The sequence below is a fragment of the Clinocottus analis genome, unplaced genomic scaffold (genome assembly GCF_023055335.1).
Source record: "Clinocottus analis isolate CAN_PGR_092001 unplaced genomic scaffold, fCliAna1.0.p SCAF_19, whole genome shotgun sequence".
Taxonomy (NCBI): domain Eukaryota; kingdom Metazoa; phylum Chordata; class Actinopteri; order Perciformes; family Cottidae; genus Clinocottus; species Clinocottus analis.
This window is the reverse complement of record NW_027175920.1, coordinates 8,245,465-8,262,668: the sequence shown is the minus strand read 5'-3', so window position 1 is coordinate 8,262,668 and position 17,204 is coordinate 8,245,465. Positions and strand designations below refer to the sequence as shown.

The 17,204-nt window shown below is 46.8% G+C and overlaps 1 protein-coding gene across 1 annotated transcript; it reads left to right on the top strand.

The window, feature by feature from the left end:
• Positions 1 to 1,125: 1,125 nt before the first annotated feature.
• On the top strand, positions 1,126 to 16,863 carry prr12a (proline rich 12a). The gene is made up of 15 exons (XM_068582591.1): positions 1,126 to 2,316; positions 4,195 to 4,352; positions 4,806 to 4,967; positions 5,229 to 9,964; positions 10,120 to 10,344; positions 10,505 to 11,192; positions 11,409 to 11,896; positions 12,204 to 12,320; positions 12,554 to 12,687; positions 13,013 to 13,467; positions 13,604 to 13,723; positions 14,260 to 14,357; positions 14,642 to 14,773; positions 15,240 to 15,335; positions 15,513 to 16,863. Exons 1-15 carry the CDS (start codon positions 2,234 to 2,236, stop codon positions 15,645 to 15,647), a joined length of 7,827 nt encoding a protein of 2,608 aa, XP_068438692.1. The 5' UTR covers positions 1,126 to 2,233; the 3' UTR covers positions 15,648 to 16,863.
• The last annotated feature ends 341 nt before the right edge of the window (positions 16,864 to 17,204 follow it).

Here is a 17,204-nt window from a genome sequence, read left to right as displayed (position 1 = left end):
TGGACGACAGTGGGAAGCATCTTTTCCTAATTTTGGATGGTTAGAAAGCAATTATTTTCCACAAAAAATAACAAGATAAATAAATTTGAAAAAATACAAATGCCAGTTTTCCTCTATCAGAATTAATATAAACTGAGCAATATTATAATAAAGGGCTTCAAAATAATATGAATTAAATGGAAGTGAGGCATTTATATATATTGTACATTTGACACTAAAATAATGATTGTTTAAAAAAGGAAATTACATCAAGTCAGAACAAGGACAGCATGCAATTTATCCCTCATGTATTGTAATTAGATGTGGGACTGCATCACTTTATTCTCCACAGCTATTTCATAATGACACAGAGAAATATGTTTTTAAAAAAAGAGAAATCACTAGAGACACTTTATTTTCCATGATTTGCACGTATGACACAGCAATGTCAAACAGTTGAAATGGATCAAATATTGTAGTCACGAAGCATTTACAGTATTTTAGTGACATAAATTAACTGCACCACTAGAGGGCAACACGCACCATACACAATACATTTCTGGACAACTGGGCCTGTGTGGACATCATTGTTACCTATAAGTAAAGCAGATCACATTTACATCCCTCAATATTAACTAGTTCAAATGCCAGTACAGGTATTTTACAGTGTTATCTTGGTGTGTGTGTGTAAGATTGGAGGATAGCTCCATGTTATTATGATGGAAAAAGCAATTACAGGGTTTCAGAAAATCCTGATCAAGGGAACTCTCTGTTCTCAGCTCCCAGTGAATCCTCCTCCTTTTTACTGACCATGAAATCCAGTGTGCCATCTGCTGGCATACACATCAGATGCACATGAGGAGGTTCGGCAGTACAGGTTGTTGAAATAATAATACAACTAGCACACACAAACAACGGCTTAAAACAGGTCTTGGTGTCTTGAGGAATGTTGGCACGTGAAAAGAGGAAAATACCCCTTATTTGCATGCCACAGCTGATAGGCAAACTGTAACCCAATTGAGCTTCAGACTGGAGGCAGGAAATGCTACCGTCTCTCAAACAGGCTGCACAATTCGGATGTGAATTTGCAAAGCGACTGCTGAAGGCCTAGCCTATATAAATCTGGTTATCACTGGAAATATTTTTGCACGCGAATGCGTCTCAATCGCAACGTCCAGCACTTAAACGGCTGACTATTTTTCGCTCCTGTATAATGTAGTCTAGATTAATATTTAGCCTCTCAATAAGATGAAAATCGGGAAAAGCGCGCTGGTCTGGTTGGCAGACTGAGGGGCCGGTGAATGGAGGTCACCGCAGACATTGAGTGAGTCTCAGCGTCGAAAGAGAGGGGGAGAGGGAGGACGGACAGCGGCCAACCGCCTTCAAAAATGGCGTCTCCGGAGGAAAATTAGTAAAAGATATTAAAACGCGGCCTGTTTTTCTTTACACTTCCTCGTTCGGTATTTTCGTTTTCTTCGCACTCCGCTTGTATATTTCGCGGTGCAAGCTTATTTTGTCGTCGTTTTTTTTTTTTTTTACTTGAATGGCGAGAGAGCAGAAATCAGAGGAGCGAGCATTTGGGGAAATAAAGGCAGCCCTGTTTTATTTTGATGCGTCGTTACTGACAGCTAGCATCTGCTGCTAGCCCGGCAGCTCCGCTCCGGACGGGGGTGGGAACCATTTGCATTCAAAGAAGGAAAGAGAAGAAGAAGAAAAGAAAGAATACTTTAAAATTGGGGTTTTCCTCGCACGTCCGCGGTGAGTGATTGCTGCTACCAACGTGGCCCCGTCGATTGCGATCTTTTTCTGCTGCTAGCATCGTAGCAGAGAGACTGGCCTAAAGAAAGGGGAGGAGAGACGGAGAAAAGGACGCATTCAAATCAAATGTTTATCAGCCTTTCGTCCGCAACCAGCCAGACCCAGCGGCTCCTTCATCATGACTGATTTTGGATTAAACCCGCAATCGAGGAAATGATAAATGTGAAAGGCGTTGGAAAAGGAGAAAGACTGGCTCTCTTTTTTTGGAGGTAGTTGGATTATAACCCCGTAGACCCCCCTCTTTTTTTCATCCAGCTTTCTCCTCCTCCCCTCCATTTCTCTTTCAATATGCTGTTTTCCACTCCTGAGGACTTGCTTATGAAACCGGGGGAAATAGCCTGAAACCGAGAACTGGAAAGACTGGATTTTTCCCCATAATCTGCGTTGCGACGTTCTCGTTGCTTTCGTCCTCATCGCACACATTGCAGCCACATAAATGGATAGAAATTACCCGGGAACAGGATTTGGTGATTTGGGCGCAGGAGCAGGATGGAGTTACGAGAGATCGGCAAAAGCAAGGTATGCATTGGATTCAGACAATGTGCATGCATCACTGGCCCTTTGCAGGGCACGATGATGCCAATGTAAACAAATTGTCGCCATCGGGCTCATAAATAGTGCCATGCGTTGCCATTATGTGCAGCGCATTGCCATCGTTGCATAGTAATAATATTATAAACAGGAATAGAGCAGTGTGCTTGTCGTGGGGGTGGGCGGGGTGGAGGAAGGAAAGGTTGGGGATATGAATTGAATTTGATTGACAGACGTGGGCTTTAGGTGGAGGTGGCGGGGTGGAGGTGGGGGTATGTCTGGAGCATCCATAGGAATTATTGTTCCCAGTGTGCAGGCCTGGACATAGATCCTCACGGATACAGTCACTGCATTTATAGCAAGTGCGAAGAGTGCAGACGCAGCAAACCCCCTGACAGACATCAACAAGAAGAACTGATGTATATTTACCGGGGAAATGTATTTAATGAAAAAATTGTCCATTTTTACGGTGTAACGAAAACGTGAAATAAAAAATGTTAAAGGGGAGTTGGTGCATTTCTTTAAAACACATATATAAATATGTATATAAGTAGGGGCGAGAAAAAAATATGTATAATACATTTGTGCTCGAGCGTCATCCAGATAATTGGTGATGGGTTTTGGATGGTTTGTTAATTTGCATAATTTACATTGAGGAATATTCACACCGCATCAAACTTGCAAATGTATTGTTTGTCTGAAATTTGTTTGAAAAACACAACAATGCCACAGTGATTTTATATGATGCTGTGAATTGGCTGGTCTGTAAGAGATAGCACAATTAGCTCTGCGTTAGCCTGCAAGCTAGCGTCATGTTGCATCGGAGTCGTCTGAGGCCTGCGCTCCGCAGCCACTATTGCTCAGTAAAACACAATATATATATATAAAAAAATTGACCCGCAGTTATATGCCTTATCCAAGTCAAAAGCCACCGCACTTGTATTGGAAGTGTTATTTCACCCCAGAAACCTGGCTAATTGATGGCGTTTGCAGGCAGCATAGTAATGCATTTGCGTAGACTCGCACCAACCAGCTGTTAGCTATATCGACATAATCAATGGCTGCAGTCAAATTAATCGCGTGTCTTTAATAACTTGCATATGAAGAAACATTCATTTTTTTACCAGGCCTAAATGTGCACACTGGTTCATTGCGGTGTATTTACGAGTAACAGACAGGCCTTGCCGTTTGGGCCTAGTCTGCTTCTCTTCCATAGATGCTGTGCTTTGCGGCTAGTTGATGCTACCAGCAGCACAACCGCTAGCATGTTATGTGTCCAGGCAGCAGCCACGCATTTCATCTCTATGTTGTAGAGCTAAAATCTGCTTCTCACCAATGCTCGGATTAAATAAGAATCGTATTTAATTGGTAAATGTATACATTGTGTAATGTTTGAGTCTTGTGGGTCTATTATAATACTTGCAAATTACTATCCCATTATTTTTGCATGGCACTTACATTGCTGGTTTGACAGATTTGCATCTACTGTATTACACTCTGGTATATGCACAAGTTTGTGATTCTGTTTAGGATACTGTTTGGGGGAGAAGAAAAAAATCCATAACCTCTACTATATCTACAAATATTCATCAGCTTCATCAGGGATTTTGTTTTTCAAATGTAGGAAGAATACTGTTGAGCAGTTGGATATGTAGACCAAACAAATGAACTGCCTCAAGTTTACATCTGAAGTGTGGGTTTTTAATTACGAAACAATTTACTTGCATGTCAGATTTTGTGCATTTCAAAAGTGAGCCAAGCATTAACTGTTTTCTCTAGGGTCACATTTTGGGAACAGTTTACTTTGTGTAAATGTGCTCTAAAATTAATAACACTGGACTATTTTCAACACCCCTCTCTCCATAGTCTTGTATATGGGAGTTCCAGATCATCCCACCCTGAGTCTGAGCTCCTTCACAGACAAGCCTACGCCACCCCACACCCTCTGCAGGGCTATGCCACCAATCACCACCCAGGGAGCTCTGGCCAAGGCGGGGCTTGGGGAGCAGCTGGACGGAGTTTGGGTGAGATAAATGTCATACCTTCCATGTCGCTACCGTAAGGGGCCCCAGCAATGAATTATTATGTCTCTCTATGCAGGCCCTGCTTGGTTGTCATTGAAAAATGTGCACATTATAGCTCAATTGAGTTGAAGCCCTCGATGTGAAAGCCTGTAGTCACAGCATTCATTTTCGCACAGTTTAACGATATCCTAAGGGGTTGTTTTCGGCGACCTGGGTTTATGTGCTTAGTTACAGTCAATTAAAACTACTGACATAATTTAAATTTTTTTAATTGTGACAGCAGACTCGGTAAATAAACTTAGTTTATTTGGATCTTAAAATCTTAGATCCTAGAATCTTGTCTCATTAAGTTTTAGGAATTCATCAACATCTCCACAATTACCTGTTTTTTGCATTATTTTTCATTCTTGATGAATTCATATATTTTCATGGTTCTGTCTTTCCTTCCTAAAGGTCTGTCGGGGCTTTTTGACACTGGCCTCCACCATGCCAGCCCCTCAGCTCCCGATGCCTCCGTCATGAATCTGATCTCAGCCCTGGAGTCTCGAGGTCCCCAGCCTCCACCTTCGGCCTCTTCCCTACTTTCCCAGTTCCGCACGCCATCCTGGCAGACAGGTGGGGCGGCGTTAGATCTTCCCTCAGCTGTTGACATTCAAACAAGCCCCACAGTCAATATGACATTTAAATAACCTCCCAATGTTTGGCCGCATTATTATTCTGACATCGTTGCTACATTTTCATATACCATTTTACTGTACGGTTAATCATCATACTCTAGAATAAAAACTTTTTCTTGCGTTCATTATTTAGTGATTTAAATAATTAAGCTTGATGGATACGGAGTAATTTTGCAATATGTCTTCCTTTTCCTAACAGCGATGCATACACCTGCTCCTCCTGAACTATTCATCTCTGGAGCCCTTCCTGGCTCTGGCTCCTTCCCCTCCTCTTCAGCTCTCTCAGCCTATCAGCATCCTGCATCCTTCTCCAGCCGCTCTTTCCCTACAGCCTCTCTTTCCCTCCAGGACACGCCGACGTTTAGTCCCACATCCAATGGCCTGCTCTCCCCACATGACCCCCTGTTACATATCAAGGCCCCTTCCCAGTCTAGCCTGGGTTTTGATAGACTCCTGTCCTCGCAGGGTGCCGCAGCAGCTGCCTATAGGGGCAGCCAGGATCCCACGAGTGCCGCATCAGCCCAGACGTCCTCTGCTCGGCACCTGCAGTCACACCAGTTCAACCTGCTGTCATCACAGCTCCAAGACCAGTCGTCCCAGCTGTACAATGCATCAGTCTTTTCTTCAGCCCAGCCCCAGCCTCAGTCCCAATCCCAGTCAAATTCGGCTCAGGAACGGGCTGTTCCCCGGCAGGACAGCGTTATCAAGCACTACCAGCGTCCCACGCCAGCTCAGTCACAGCTCTCATCCTCTGCTGCCCACTCTCTTCAGCACTACCTCAGCTGTGGAGGGGCAGGGTACCAGCAGATTGCCACTCACCACAGGCACGCTGGCCTTTCCTGCAGCCCCCTGGGCGACCAGAGCCCCTCATCTGACCACAAGGCCCCCTCTCGCACTGAGCAGTATCGGCCAATCATCCAGCCTCCCTATTCCTCCTCCTCTTCGTCCTCATCGTCTTCTTCAGCTGGGAAAGGTACAAAAAGCAGCTCCAGCAGTGGCTATTCTTCTGCCAGTTCAGCATCATCCTCAAGAACTCCCCACACTCCACCTTCTGCTTCCTCTACCTCTTCTTCCTCCTCCTCTTCTTCTGCCCCCTCTGGGACTCACCCTTCCAACTCAATCCCCACCTCCAGCTCCAGCGCAGCCCCTTCCAGGCAGCCCCCCCCTCAACCAGCCCCTCCTCCTCCTGCCCCACAGCAGCAGCAGCCCCCTGCCACCTCCACGTCAGCCCCCCAGTCTCTCCCCAAATCCTGCCTCTCAGGCTATGGTTCTCCTGTTCCCCCAGTGAAGACCTCCACCTCTGCTCTTACTGGTCAGACCCCACCCCAACAACAGACACAGTCATATTCCCCTAATCAGCCCCCTACTTCCCACCTGGCTCAGTCCTACGGAGGCTTCAGTTCACCACAAGCCCAAGACCTGAGCTCAGGTACAGGTGGAAAAGGCTATGGGAGTTTAGGAGGGCGAAGCCAGTCATACCCCACAGATATATATGGAACTGACTCTGCTTATGGATCACTCCCATCCTCTCTGGGGGGAGCTGGAAGCCCATCACTAGGCTACGGAGCCCCAGGTCACTCCCCTGCCCTTTTACGGTCGAGTGGTTCAGCTGGCAGTGGTGCATCTGGGGGAGGAAGCAGTGGCGGCACAGGAAGTGGGAACTCCGGGTCAGGAGGGGGAGCAGGAAATAATATGACTGAGAGAGGTGAAGGTGGTAGTGGTGGAGGGTCTTATCATATGCCAGACTCAAGCCCCTCTCCATCAGGCAACTCGGGCATCATCCGTCCAGGGTTGCACTCCCCAGTGCCCACCTGCCCCACACAATCTCCAGGAGGTGCAGGCTCTAATAAATACATTTCCTCGATTCTCTCCCCCACCTTCCTCGCCTCCCCACAGGGCTACCCTGATACTAGAGGCCCCGGCTCCCAATCCCAGTCCTATCATTCCACCGCCTCTAAAACAAAGGACTCTTCCATGCTCGGAGTGGGCTCTCAGAGATCTCAAGAGGAAGTAGATGACGACGATGAGTTCTTGATCCAGCACCTGCTACAAGCCCAAGCGAGTCCCGGACCCCAGCCCGCTCATCACCATTCCCAACAACAACCCCAACAGACATCCCAACAAACACAGCCTCAGCCCCAGTCAGTGGCCCCAACCACTGATTCAGGCAAAGGGCTGAGCTATGACATGGGTAAGAGCTCTGAGGAGAGGTACCACCCCCAAAGTGTCATACGCACCCACAGTGCCACATCTGCTGGTAATGCAGGGTCTGGAGGGGCCATCTCCGGGCTGGAAACCCAGCTGGAGATGTCACTAAAGAAACAACAGCAACAACATCAACAACAGCACCATCATCAACAGCAACAGCAGCAAAGGAACGAGAGGTCTGTTGGAAGCAGCAGGAGCAGTGGGGGGAGAGGCAGCGCTGAACAAGTGCACTCCCATCTCCATCACCATGACAACCTAGGTTCGGTAGTCCACTATGGGCGAGGTGACCCATACAGTCAACACTCGCTTGCTCCTCAACACTCCTCACACAGTCAGCTTGTGTCCTCACACTCACAGATCCCATCGCACACCCAAATGGAGCTCCAAAAGAAGCCGCAAGAGCGGGCGGAAATCCCATATTCCCGGAAAACGCCGGAAATCCAGCAACAGCATTCCCAGTCTCAAGCTGCTGGCTCCCTCATGGACTCTCCCACCGATCAGTCCCGTCAGCCACCACACCTGCTCCAGTCAGTGCTGTCCCACACCACCCGCAACAAACTGGAGCCTCATCAACAGCACCTCAAGATGGATTCTCACCAACAACATCAACAGCAGCACCACAAAATGGACTCTCACCGGCAACACCAACAGCATCACAAAATGGACTCTCACCAACCACATCAGCAACACCCAAAAATGGACTCTCACCCTCAGCATCAACAGCACCATAAAATGGACTCTCATCCCCAACAGCACTCTATTAGCCAACAGCAAGCCGTAATGGAAAGTGGAGGTGGGACTCTTGGCTCAAGTAAACATCAGGGTCAGTCTCAGTCCCAAACCACCCAGCTCCAGCTTCAACTCCAGTCCCAGGCTTTGGAGGTGGCGGCAGCTCACTACAACCATGGCCCCCCGTCACATCAGCACGAGCAGAGCCAGGTTAAACAAAGCTCAGTGGTATCTTCTTTGGACATGCTGGAACGCTCCCTCTCTCAGACCTCCAACACAGACGTAGCTGTTGCAGAGGACAGACGTGGTGGATCAGGTAGCGTGGGAAGGAGTGGCGGTAGTAGTGAGCGCCACAGGCAACAGCAGGAGCAGCAGCAGAGGCAGCAGCAGGAGCAGCAGCAGAGGCAGCACCCATCCCACCATCACACACAGCAACACTCAGCCTCTGAGCTCCACTCCTTTCTCTCTGAGCCCGATATCGGCTTATCCACCCCGCCTCACATGCATCATCTTTCACAGCACCACCCTCAGCAGCAGCACCCCAGCACTCAACATCAACAAACCCACTCTCACCACCCTCACCAGCAACCCTCACACCCTCACCACATACCCCCTCCATCTGGCTCATCCCACTCCCAGTCACAGCCTGACCAACAGCAGCCACTATCGTCCCAGCTCACCCCTCAGCAGAGCCAGCTGGACCAACAGCGATCTGAGCAGCACCAGTTTGACAATGTCAGCCCAGTGGAGAAAGCAGACCAGAATCAACAAAGTAACCGCTTTGTACCCCTAACTTCCATCTGCTTCCCGGACTCCCTACTTCAGGATGAGGACCGCTCCTTTTTTCCAGGAATGGAAGACATGTTTTGTGCGGAGGACTACAAGTCAAGCTGTGCTGGAGGGGCAGGACCAGGACAGGAGGAGATGAATGAAAGCCACACTGGACAAGAGGGAATGAATTCCATGAAAGCTGGACAGGGTGGAGGTGGAGCTGGGGGAAGTGGTGGCGCAAGCTATGACTTAATGGGTCACCATGGTGGCGATCAAGGTTATGAACCCTATTGTCATGGCATGGAGGAACCCAGCAACAACACCATGACTCTGGATCTAGACTCCCTAAAAACCCACGAGCTCCCGTCCACTGTGAACACAGAACAGCTAGGACTAATACAGTCCCAGGGCCCAGCTATGGGTATGGGTCCCAATCCTGCTGGACCCAACAACTCTGGAGCCAAACTGTCCTCTGGGCCTGGAGGAATTAGCCAAGGACCTGGTTCTGGAGGCCTCCAATCTCCCATTTTCTGCTCGTCTCGTCCCAAGAAGCTCCTCAAGTCCAGCTCTTTCCACCTGTTAAAGGAGCGTCGGGACCCCAACACACTGCCTAAAAAAAGTTATGCTCAAGAATATGAGTTTGAAGATGATGAGGATAAAGCCGACCAGCCAGCGGACATTCGGTTGAACAGCCGGAGGCTGCCAGACCTTTTGCCAGACTTGGTATCCAGCTGCAGAAAGGGGGGAGGAGGAGGAAGTGGCTCTCTCAGCCCTTTAATGGGTGACATTGACTTCTACCACTCTTCTGGTTACTCCTCAATGGGTTCACAATCTCTTCTGCCTCAGGATGGACCCAAGAAGAGGGGCCGAAAGCCTACTAGACCCAAGAGAGACGGTCCACCTCGGCCAAGAGGCAGGCCTCGCATCCGCCCAATGCCTGAGCCCTACACGCCACGAGGCATGATGGGGGAGATGGGTGGGACGACAGCCGGAGGCGGATTCAGTGTGGAGGGACGAGGAAGGGGCAGAGGCCGTGGAAGCCGAGGTAGAGGACAAAGGAGGGAGGATATGTACATGGAAATGAGCGGGAAGGAGCAGGATCCGATGCACCAACAACATCAGCAGCAGCAGCAGCAGCAGCAGCAGCAGCAGCAGCAGCAGCCGCCGCCACAGCAGCTCCATCACCAGCCCCAACAGCAGCTACACGAGCCTATTCCTCCCCTGAAGGTCAGTGGCATTCACTCTAGATATGTTGAGACACAATTTAATTTAGGCACATTTTAATAATACATGAATAACTAGTGCTTGTTATTACAAACAAATTCCTTGGGTAGTCGACATTTGTATGTTTAGACCAATCTTATGGCTTTCTTTTGTTTTAGATCAAGTTACCAATTGGTACCCTGTCCTCCTCTGATGCCTTGCTGAGGACGGACTCTTTGTCTGGCACGGACCCTGCTTTGTCGGACGGCTCAGTGGGTTCTGCTCCCTCACTTGGTTTGAGTCCTGGACCCCCCTGCAGCACTGAAAGCAACAGAAGTCAGGAAAAGAACAAGCAGAAAATCCACATGAGTGAAGGAGTGGATGATGAGGGGCTGGAGGAAAGGGTAAGAGCTACATGATTACATATTCGCTAAGATGAGCAGTAAATGCTAAAAAGTTGCATAAAGTTGAATTTGAGCTATTTTAATTCAAGTTAATTGTTTCGTAGTTGTAGAGTTCACTACTTTTACGTGGTGCTAAGTCTCTCTTTAACATTACTTCTAGGGCGATGAGAAAGACTCTGAGTCCAAGGCCGGCTTCGTCGCTTCATTCTTGGACTTCCTCAAGACAGGGAAGAGGCCTCCAGGCTTGGACATCTCTCCAGGAATGGAGCCCGACAATGGTGAAACCTCACCCTGTAAATCGGGAGGTCTGCGCCCACTGTCTCCTGCACCTCTTCCTTCACTGCCGCCCCCTCCATTCGGGGAGAGTGAAGGGAATGGCGTTCTGGCCCTGGGCAACTGCCCGAGCCCAAAGCGCTTGGAAGATGAGCTAAAGAGGAATCTGGAGACCTTGCCTTCGTTCTCCTCTGATGAGGAGGACTCAGTCGGAAAGAATCAAGACCTCCAGAAGAGTATTTCCTCAGCCATTTCTGCTTTGTATGACACTCCTCAGCTGAACTCTAACATCCAGACCCCGCTACCTCTTACACCTCCCCATCCTCAGCTTCCTCAGTCCCCACTTACTCCTTCACTGCAGCCCCCCACACTTAGCCCACAGCCTCCCATGCATACGCCTCACGCCCTGCCCCAGTCCAACGAACCTGATGTCCTCCAGCCAGAAGAGAGAGACATGGATGAGAACAAAGATGAGGAGAATGAAGAAGAGAGGAGCACAGGAGGGGATGAAGAGAGCGATATGACAGAGGAGAGAGAGCCACAGCTGGAAACACTCTGTGCCCCCCATCTTGATGGTAAGGCTGTTCGTTTGCTTTTTATTCCACTCAGGCCCTATTTTTATACATATTTGTTGAAGAAAATGTCCCATTATTGCTGTATGTATTCATTTTTTGGGGGGAAAAGTCCCAATTGTCCAATTTGATTGAATTATTGTTGCTGTTTTAACACTGTGGTTAATTAATCTATAAAAATGACATAAACCCTAATCTTGCCCTTCTTTTTCCTTAAAGTGTGCCTCCCTGAAATTCCTCCAGAGCCAGAAACTCCTGAGCCTCCCTCTGCCCCTCCGTCTCCCGCCTCATCCTCATCTCCCTCTCACTCCCCCCTCCCTCCCCTCTCACTCCCCTCACCCCTGCCTCAACCAGAGGAACAACAGGAGAATTCCCAACCTCTAAGCCCTGTCGCTCCCACAAGCCCGTCTCCGCCACCTCCCCCACCCACCACTCTCCCTCAGCCTGCTTCCCCTCCTCCTCCTCCAATGTCCCCTCCCCCGCCATCTTCAGTTCAGAAGGAGTCTCCCGTGCCATCGCCAGAGTCCCCAGCCTCTCCCGAAGAGCCCCCACCTCCTAAGATCAACTCCCTGCACCTTGCCCAGAAGCAAGAAGATGCAGCCATTGCTGGAGAGAGTGAAGAGGACGAAAGCGAGAGTGGCGGCGAGGGCATCTTTAGAGAAAGGGACGAGTTTGTGGTACGGGTGGAGGACATTCGAACTCTCAAGGTATTTGTTTGGAAATGCATCTTTTATGTATTATTGACAGTTAAAGAATCACACAGTACTTTGTTGGGCCAAAAATAGTGGCTTGCTTTCTGCTGGAGAGCAACATATTATTTGAACTAATACCAAATAATTCAGCTGATGCGTAGGTGTCAGTACAGGCTAAAAATAGTGGAATCTAAGATATTGTGAAAACCATTCGGAAACATCACTTGAATGAGACAAATGAGTTAAAACTTGAATCCTTCAGTAGCTTCCAAATGACAAAATATGTCATACTTACTTACTTGTGTCATGTGTTTGTGCACAGCTGGCCTTGCAGACGGGCCGTGAGCCTCCTCCCATCTGGAGGGTGCAGAAAGCGCTGCTGCAGAAGTTCAGCCCAGAGATCAAAGACGGACAGAGACAGTTCTGCGCCACAAGCAACGTGAGTTTTCCCGCAAGCCTTCAGCAATCTAAACACACCTGCAAACAATCATGTTGATTCTACACGTTTCACAGTCCAAACTGCATCATAGCATATGATGAAAATACTATAGGATATGTTGTAATGTATGTTTGGATGGATAGCTTTTTCCCATCATTTTCAGTCCAATTAATGACACTGAAAGTTGTGGTACTTGTGTGTATTTAAAGATTTATAATCTGTTTCTGGCACAGTATCTTGGCTACTTTGGAGATGCCAAGAGGCGATACCAGCGGATCTATGTCAAGTTTCTGGAAAACGTCAACAAGAAGGACTATGTCAGAGTCTGCTCTCGAAGACCTTGGCGCAGAGCCACACCTGCTCTAAGGTAACTATGTTTGCCATATCAAAAATCCTATTTATAATGAATTAGGACTCAAGTTTTATTTGGGATAAAATCACCCGGCTCGGACAAGGCAATACCAGTGTCTCGCCGTGAGACAGGCCTGGGAGAAAAGCTCCCAGCTGAGTTGTGGTTGTTGAGCTGAGCCTGAAGGTGAAACTCTTGATTTACTTATTGTTTTAGGTTCCAGCCCCCTCATTTCAAATTGCTTGTGCCTGTTTTTATGTTTAACATCTTTGGCAATAAATATACACTCTATTAATCTTTAAAGTTGTCTCCATCTCTAAAGCAATTTATTTGTGCGTCACAGACGTCAGTCCCTCTCCAGAATGGCCTCCCCTCCTGCCGCCCAGGTGCCACCGAAAGTAGAGAAAGAGGAGAGAGTGGCTGCGCCAGTCCAACGTGAACAGAGGGAGAAAACCAGAACCGCAACAACAAAAGAACAGCGAGAGAAAAAAGAGGTTCCAGCTGCTCTGCCCAAATCGAAGGAGAAAGAGAGGGAACATGAGCCTGAGAGGGAGAAGCGAGTGCAGCCGCAGCAGGAAAAAGTGGAGAAACGTGCTGCAGCAGCCGAACGAGGTAGAGCAAAGGAGGAGAAGAAAGCAGTGGAGAGGAAGGAGAAGGAAAAGGCTGAGCGCCAACCCAAGTCCAAGCCAGCCAAAGTGAAGGCAGAGCCACCGCCAAAGAAGAGGAAGAGGTGGCTGAAGGAAATACCTTCATCATCTGACTCGGACTCATCGGAGGAGGCAGCTAGTGAGAATGAAAGTGAGATGCCATTTTGATTCTTTGTGCTATCATTTTGCCATTCAAAGTCATTGTAATGGAGTTACAAAGCAGTTGTTTTGTAATGTCATGCACGGTGGTAGGGTGTCGGTTTAAACTCTGGTTCTCGTCCGCTCAGTGCCAGTGAAAGGCGGAGTGAACAACCGTGCCATGAGGGAGATGTTCAGGAGCTACGTCGAGATGCTGGTCAGCACGGCCCTGGACCCCGACATGATCCAAGCCCTGGAGGACACTGACGGTGAGAACTGCACATATGTGGCCTCTTAAACATGTTTACAATTTAAAACAGCCATTTGAAAAAAGCTCAGGTGTATGTGTGTGGGTGGGTGTCTGGGTGTGAGGTCTCTAACCCGAACCAGATCGTCTCGTAGCATGTTTTCTGCAGATTAATTGCCTGCATTAAAACGGTTGCATTGAGGCATTTTTAAGGGTACTGTCTTCAAGTGGCTTCAAGTGTCTGCGTGCTGTTTGAGCAGCTTGAATAAACCTCACCGGCGCTGACGGAAAGCAGCTGCTGAGTTTCAGTTCAAGCTATTCACAAACAAACTGATGTTACAATAGCAGGGGGAGAAAAAAAAAGAATTCTAAAGCATATATATTTAAATTGAATGTTTTTGTAAAATCCTAATAAACAAGGCGTGACAGGCTGATGCGAAGCCCTAGGAATGCTGATAGACAGAAAAAGCTGGTTTTAATATGTCATTGGTATTAAGATGATTGACAGCTACTTGAATGATGACTAATGAAACTTCCTTTACCTTGATTGGACACCAGACGAGCTGTACCTCCCACCGATGAGAAAGATTGACAGCATCATCAGCGAACAGAAGAGGAGGTTGTTGAGGAGAGTCGGCATGAGCTCTCAGCACCAGGTAATCCGTCCTGGATCTACTGCTTCTCTCTGTCTCTTGTGTCTGAAATATTGTTACAGGTGTAACAGTGCTGATTCCAGACTTTAATAAGAAAGTCACAAAAAATGTGTCGAGGATTAGCTGCTTTTTTAATGTAATGTCATGAATTGACATCACCTTTTTAGGTTCTGATGTTTTATAGACTAAATGGTCAAAGAAAATAATCACAAACATTTCATCTTAATACTTTGTTATTGGTCTACCTTTGTCAGTTTCTGACCTTTTTTATGTCTCTCCCCTGACAGGAGTTCCTGCACGCTTACCCCCAGATCATTGTCGACCCCCTGGACTCAGGAATGGTCAGGGTGCGGCTAAGCGGAGATGCTTACAACCGAAAGACCCTCAACAGAGTCAAGAAGACCCTGCCTAAACCACAGGTAGGTGTCTATGAGTGTTTAGAGGGTTAAGAGTGTGCCTGTATGCAATTAATAGATTATTAAATGTTAATAAATGATTATTAAATAAAAAATGTACAGAATCTATTAGGGTCAAACACTAAGGAATACCTCTTGGTCTTTTTTTGAAGTTGTCATATTTTAATATTCTATGGAGACTAGATTTTTAATTCATAACCAGGTGATTATTTCTAGTTTCTGGGTGACCCTTAACCAAAATGAAGCATTACCATTAAAAGCGTGACGGTGAAAGGTGGCTAAGATGAGGGGTAAAGTACTATTAGCTTCCCTTGTAGCACCTGGTGTGTGTTTCAGTCTTTCTTGCGTGGAACTGCGAAACATTTTCACTGCAGCTTTTCTGTCAATTAAGCGTTTTTAAAATTAGTCTAATGGTTGTGATGATGAATCTGACTTGTATTTTTGTTTCTTTTTTTTCTTTTCTTTCTAGGACCTTAAACTGTCATCAGAGACGTATAGAATCTACAGTCTCTTCCACTCCCTGCATCACTATAAATACCACACCTTCTTACAGTGCAAGAAAGAGGTAAGCGTAACATCGTTGTGTTAGCTGTCAGTACAAACCAGCTTTAGCATGCAGGTACTCACACGTATAGAAAAGCAAAAATCTCATTAAATGGGCAAAAAAGAAAGCCAACACAAGCTGGCCCCATGTAGCCTTGTTTGAGTCACAATTGTCTGTGTTTCCGTCCCACTTCTTCAGACCAACACCATTGAGCAGGCAGCTGAGGACCCGGGCCAAGAGGAAGTGGTGCAGCAGTGCATGGCCAACCAGAGCTGGCTGGACACCCTCTTCAGCTCCTTCATCGAGCTGCTGACGCTCAGCACCAAAGCCTGAGTCAACCACAAAGAGAGAGAGACCATTGGTTAAAGCAAGAGGATTTAAAAAAAACTAAATGAAGATGCAAAGAGATGGATCCTACTGTACAGCCCCCCGACCCGCTTCAAGTCTCTAAGATCTGAGGATGAATTTTTAAGGCCTTTGACGAACACGAAGAGGTCAATTCATGTGATCTCGGACACTGGCCGCTGTTCTTTTTCTTGTTGTTGATCACTGACTAAAGAAATGTCTTACTTTGTGCGGGTGGGACCCTACCGGATCAGGGGTCACTGGCGGGGTCAAGAGGGAATTGACCGTTGGGGAAAAGGGAGCGACGCGAAGTGGAAGGACAAGGAAGAGGAGTCGTAACGCCAAGTCAACGGAGGAGCCACTGACATCTTGTTAACTGTGTGTCATGAAGAAAATAGTTCAAAGAGAAACTATTACCACTTAGTTTTTACATAAATTATTTTTTTGAAGACTAACATCAGCGGTTGGCTTTTGAAAAGAGTGGAAGAGGGTGAGAATGCTTTTTAAACTGCGTGTAGAGTGTGCCGTGAGCGGAGTGAACACTGACTCGTCCACGGATAGAAACATGAAATGTGTTAATAAACGCTCTCTCTCTCATCCTGTATTATGTGAAGGGCAGCACCAGTCAGCTGTGTGATAATATATAAACACATTTTTATTATTTATATGAGGAGGTTTTTAACTTAAACTCTCACAAGCACTGGGTTGCTGCCCTAACATTTTAAAACCCTTTTTATTTCCCACAGGATCAGTATACAGTCGTTACCCACATATCCAAGCCGTCTTCCCCTCTATTCAAAGAACGGACGTTGAGACAGAAATATTGTATCAAATACAGTGGGTGTAAAATAACAGAAAAAAAGTAAGAAAAGAAAAAAAAGACTGGGGGAAAATCTATTTGAAACTTAACATTGTTGTGCTTCAGTTCAATCATCCGTCATGCAGGTGCAAAGAAAAAGAAGTAAACTTTCCATTTCCCATGTGGGAAGAAGGAGTATAAATAAGTAATATTTAAAGAGGAAATAGTCATTTCATTTTTATCATTTTGATGTTTGTGCATACTATGACTTATTTTGAAAACAATCTAATTTTCCATAAAAAAAGGAAAAAAAGGCTTGTAAATATTGTACAGTTCTTGATGAAATTCTTTGTCCTTCTGTACATTAACTCTCCTGTATTTGAGAAACAAATAAAATCTGCAAAGAACAAATTGTGTTACGTTTCCCATCCATCTCTGTGAGGATATTTTTGCCTGGTCCAAATGTATTTAAAAAGCTCTCGGGGGAGAAAATTGTGATTAGTTTTAGTTGATTTGGATGTTTGGCCTTCAATGTCAGTTTGACACAAGAAAAGCTGTTTTCACATCTATCTGTTGATGGAGGAACACGTCTCTGCGCGCTTTAAACCTGAGTTTAATACTGCAAGTATCATCTGTGACTTCACAACTGTGACCCAGTATGCAACTTGCACAATGTTGACAATGAAAATGATGTATTTGTGTAGCCAAATGGCAGTCATCTTGCGGACAGTTGATAAACATTTTTC

Bases quoted from the DNA above. Each gene is read 5' to 3' on its own strand.
- prr12a (XM_068582591.1), top strand. From the start codon at position 2,234: ATGGATAGAAATTACCCGGGAACAGGATTTGGTGATTTGGGCGCAGGA. The intron at 4,968-5,228 runs GTGGGGCGGCGT...TTTTCCTAACAG, and splicing joins CACGCCATCCTGGCAGACAG to CGATGCATACACCTGCTCCT. The intron at 15,336-15,512 runs GTAAGCGTAACA...CCACTTCTTCAG, and splicing joins TCTTACAGTGCAAGAAAGAG to ACCAACACCATTGAGCAGGC.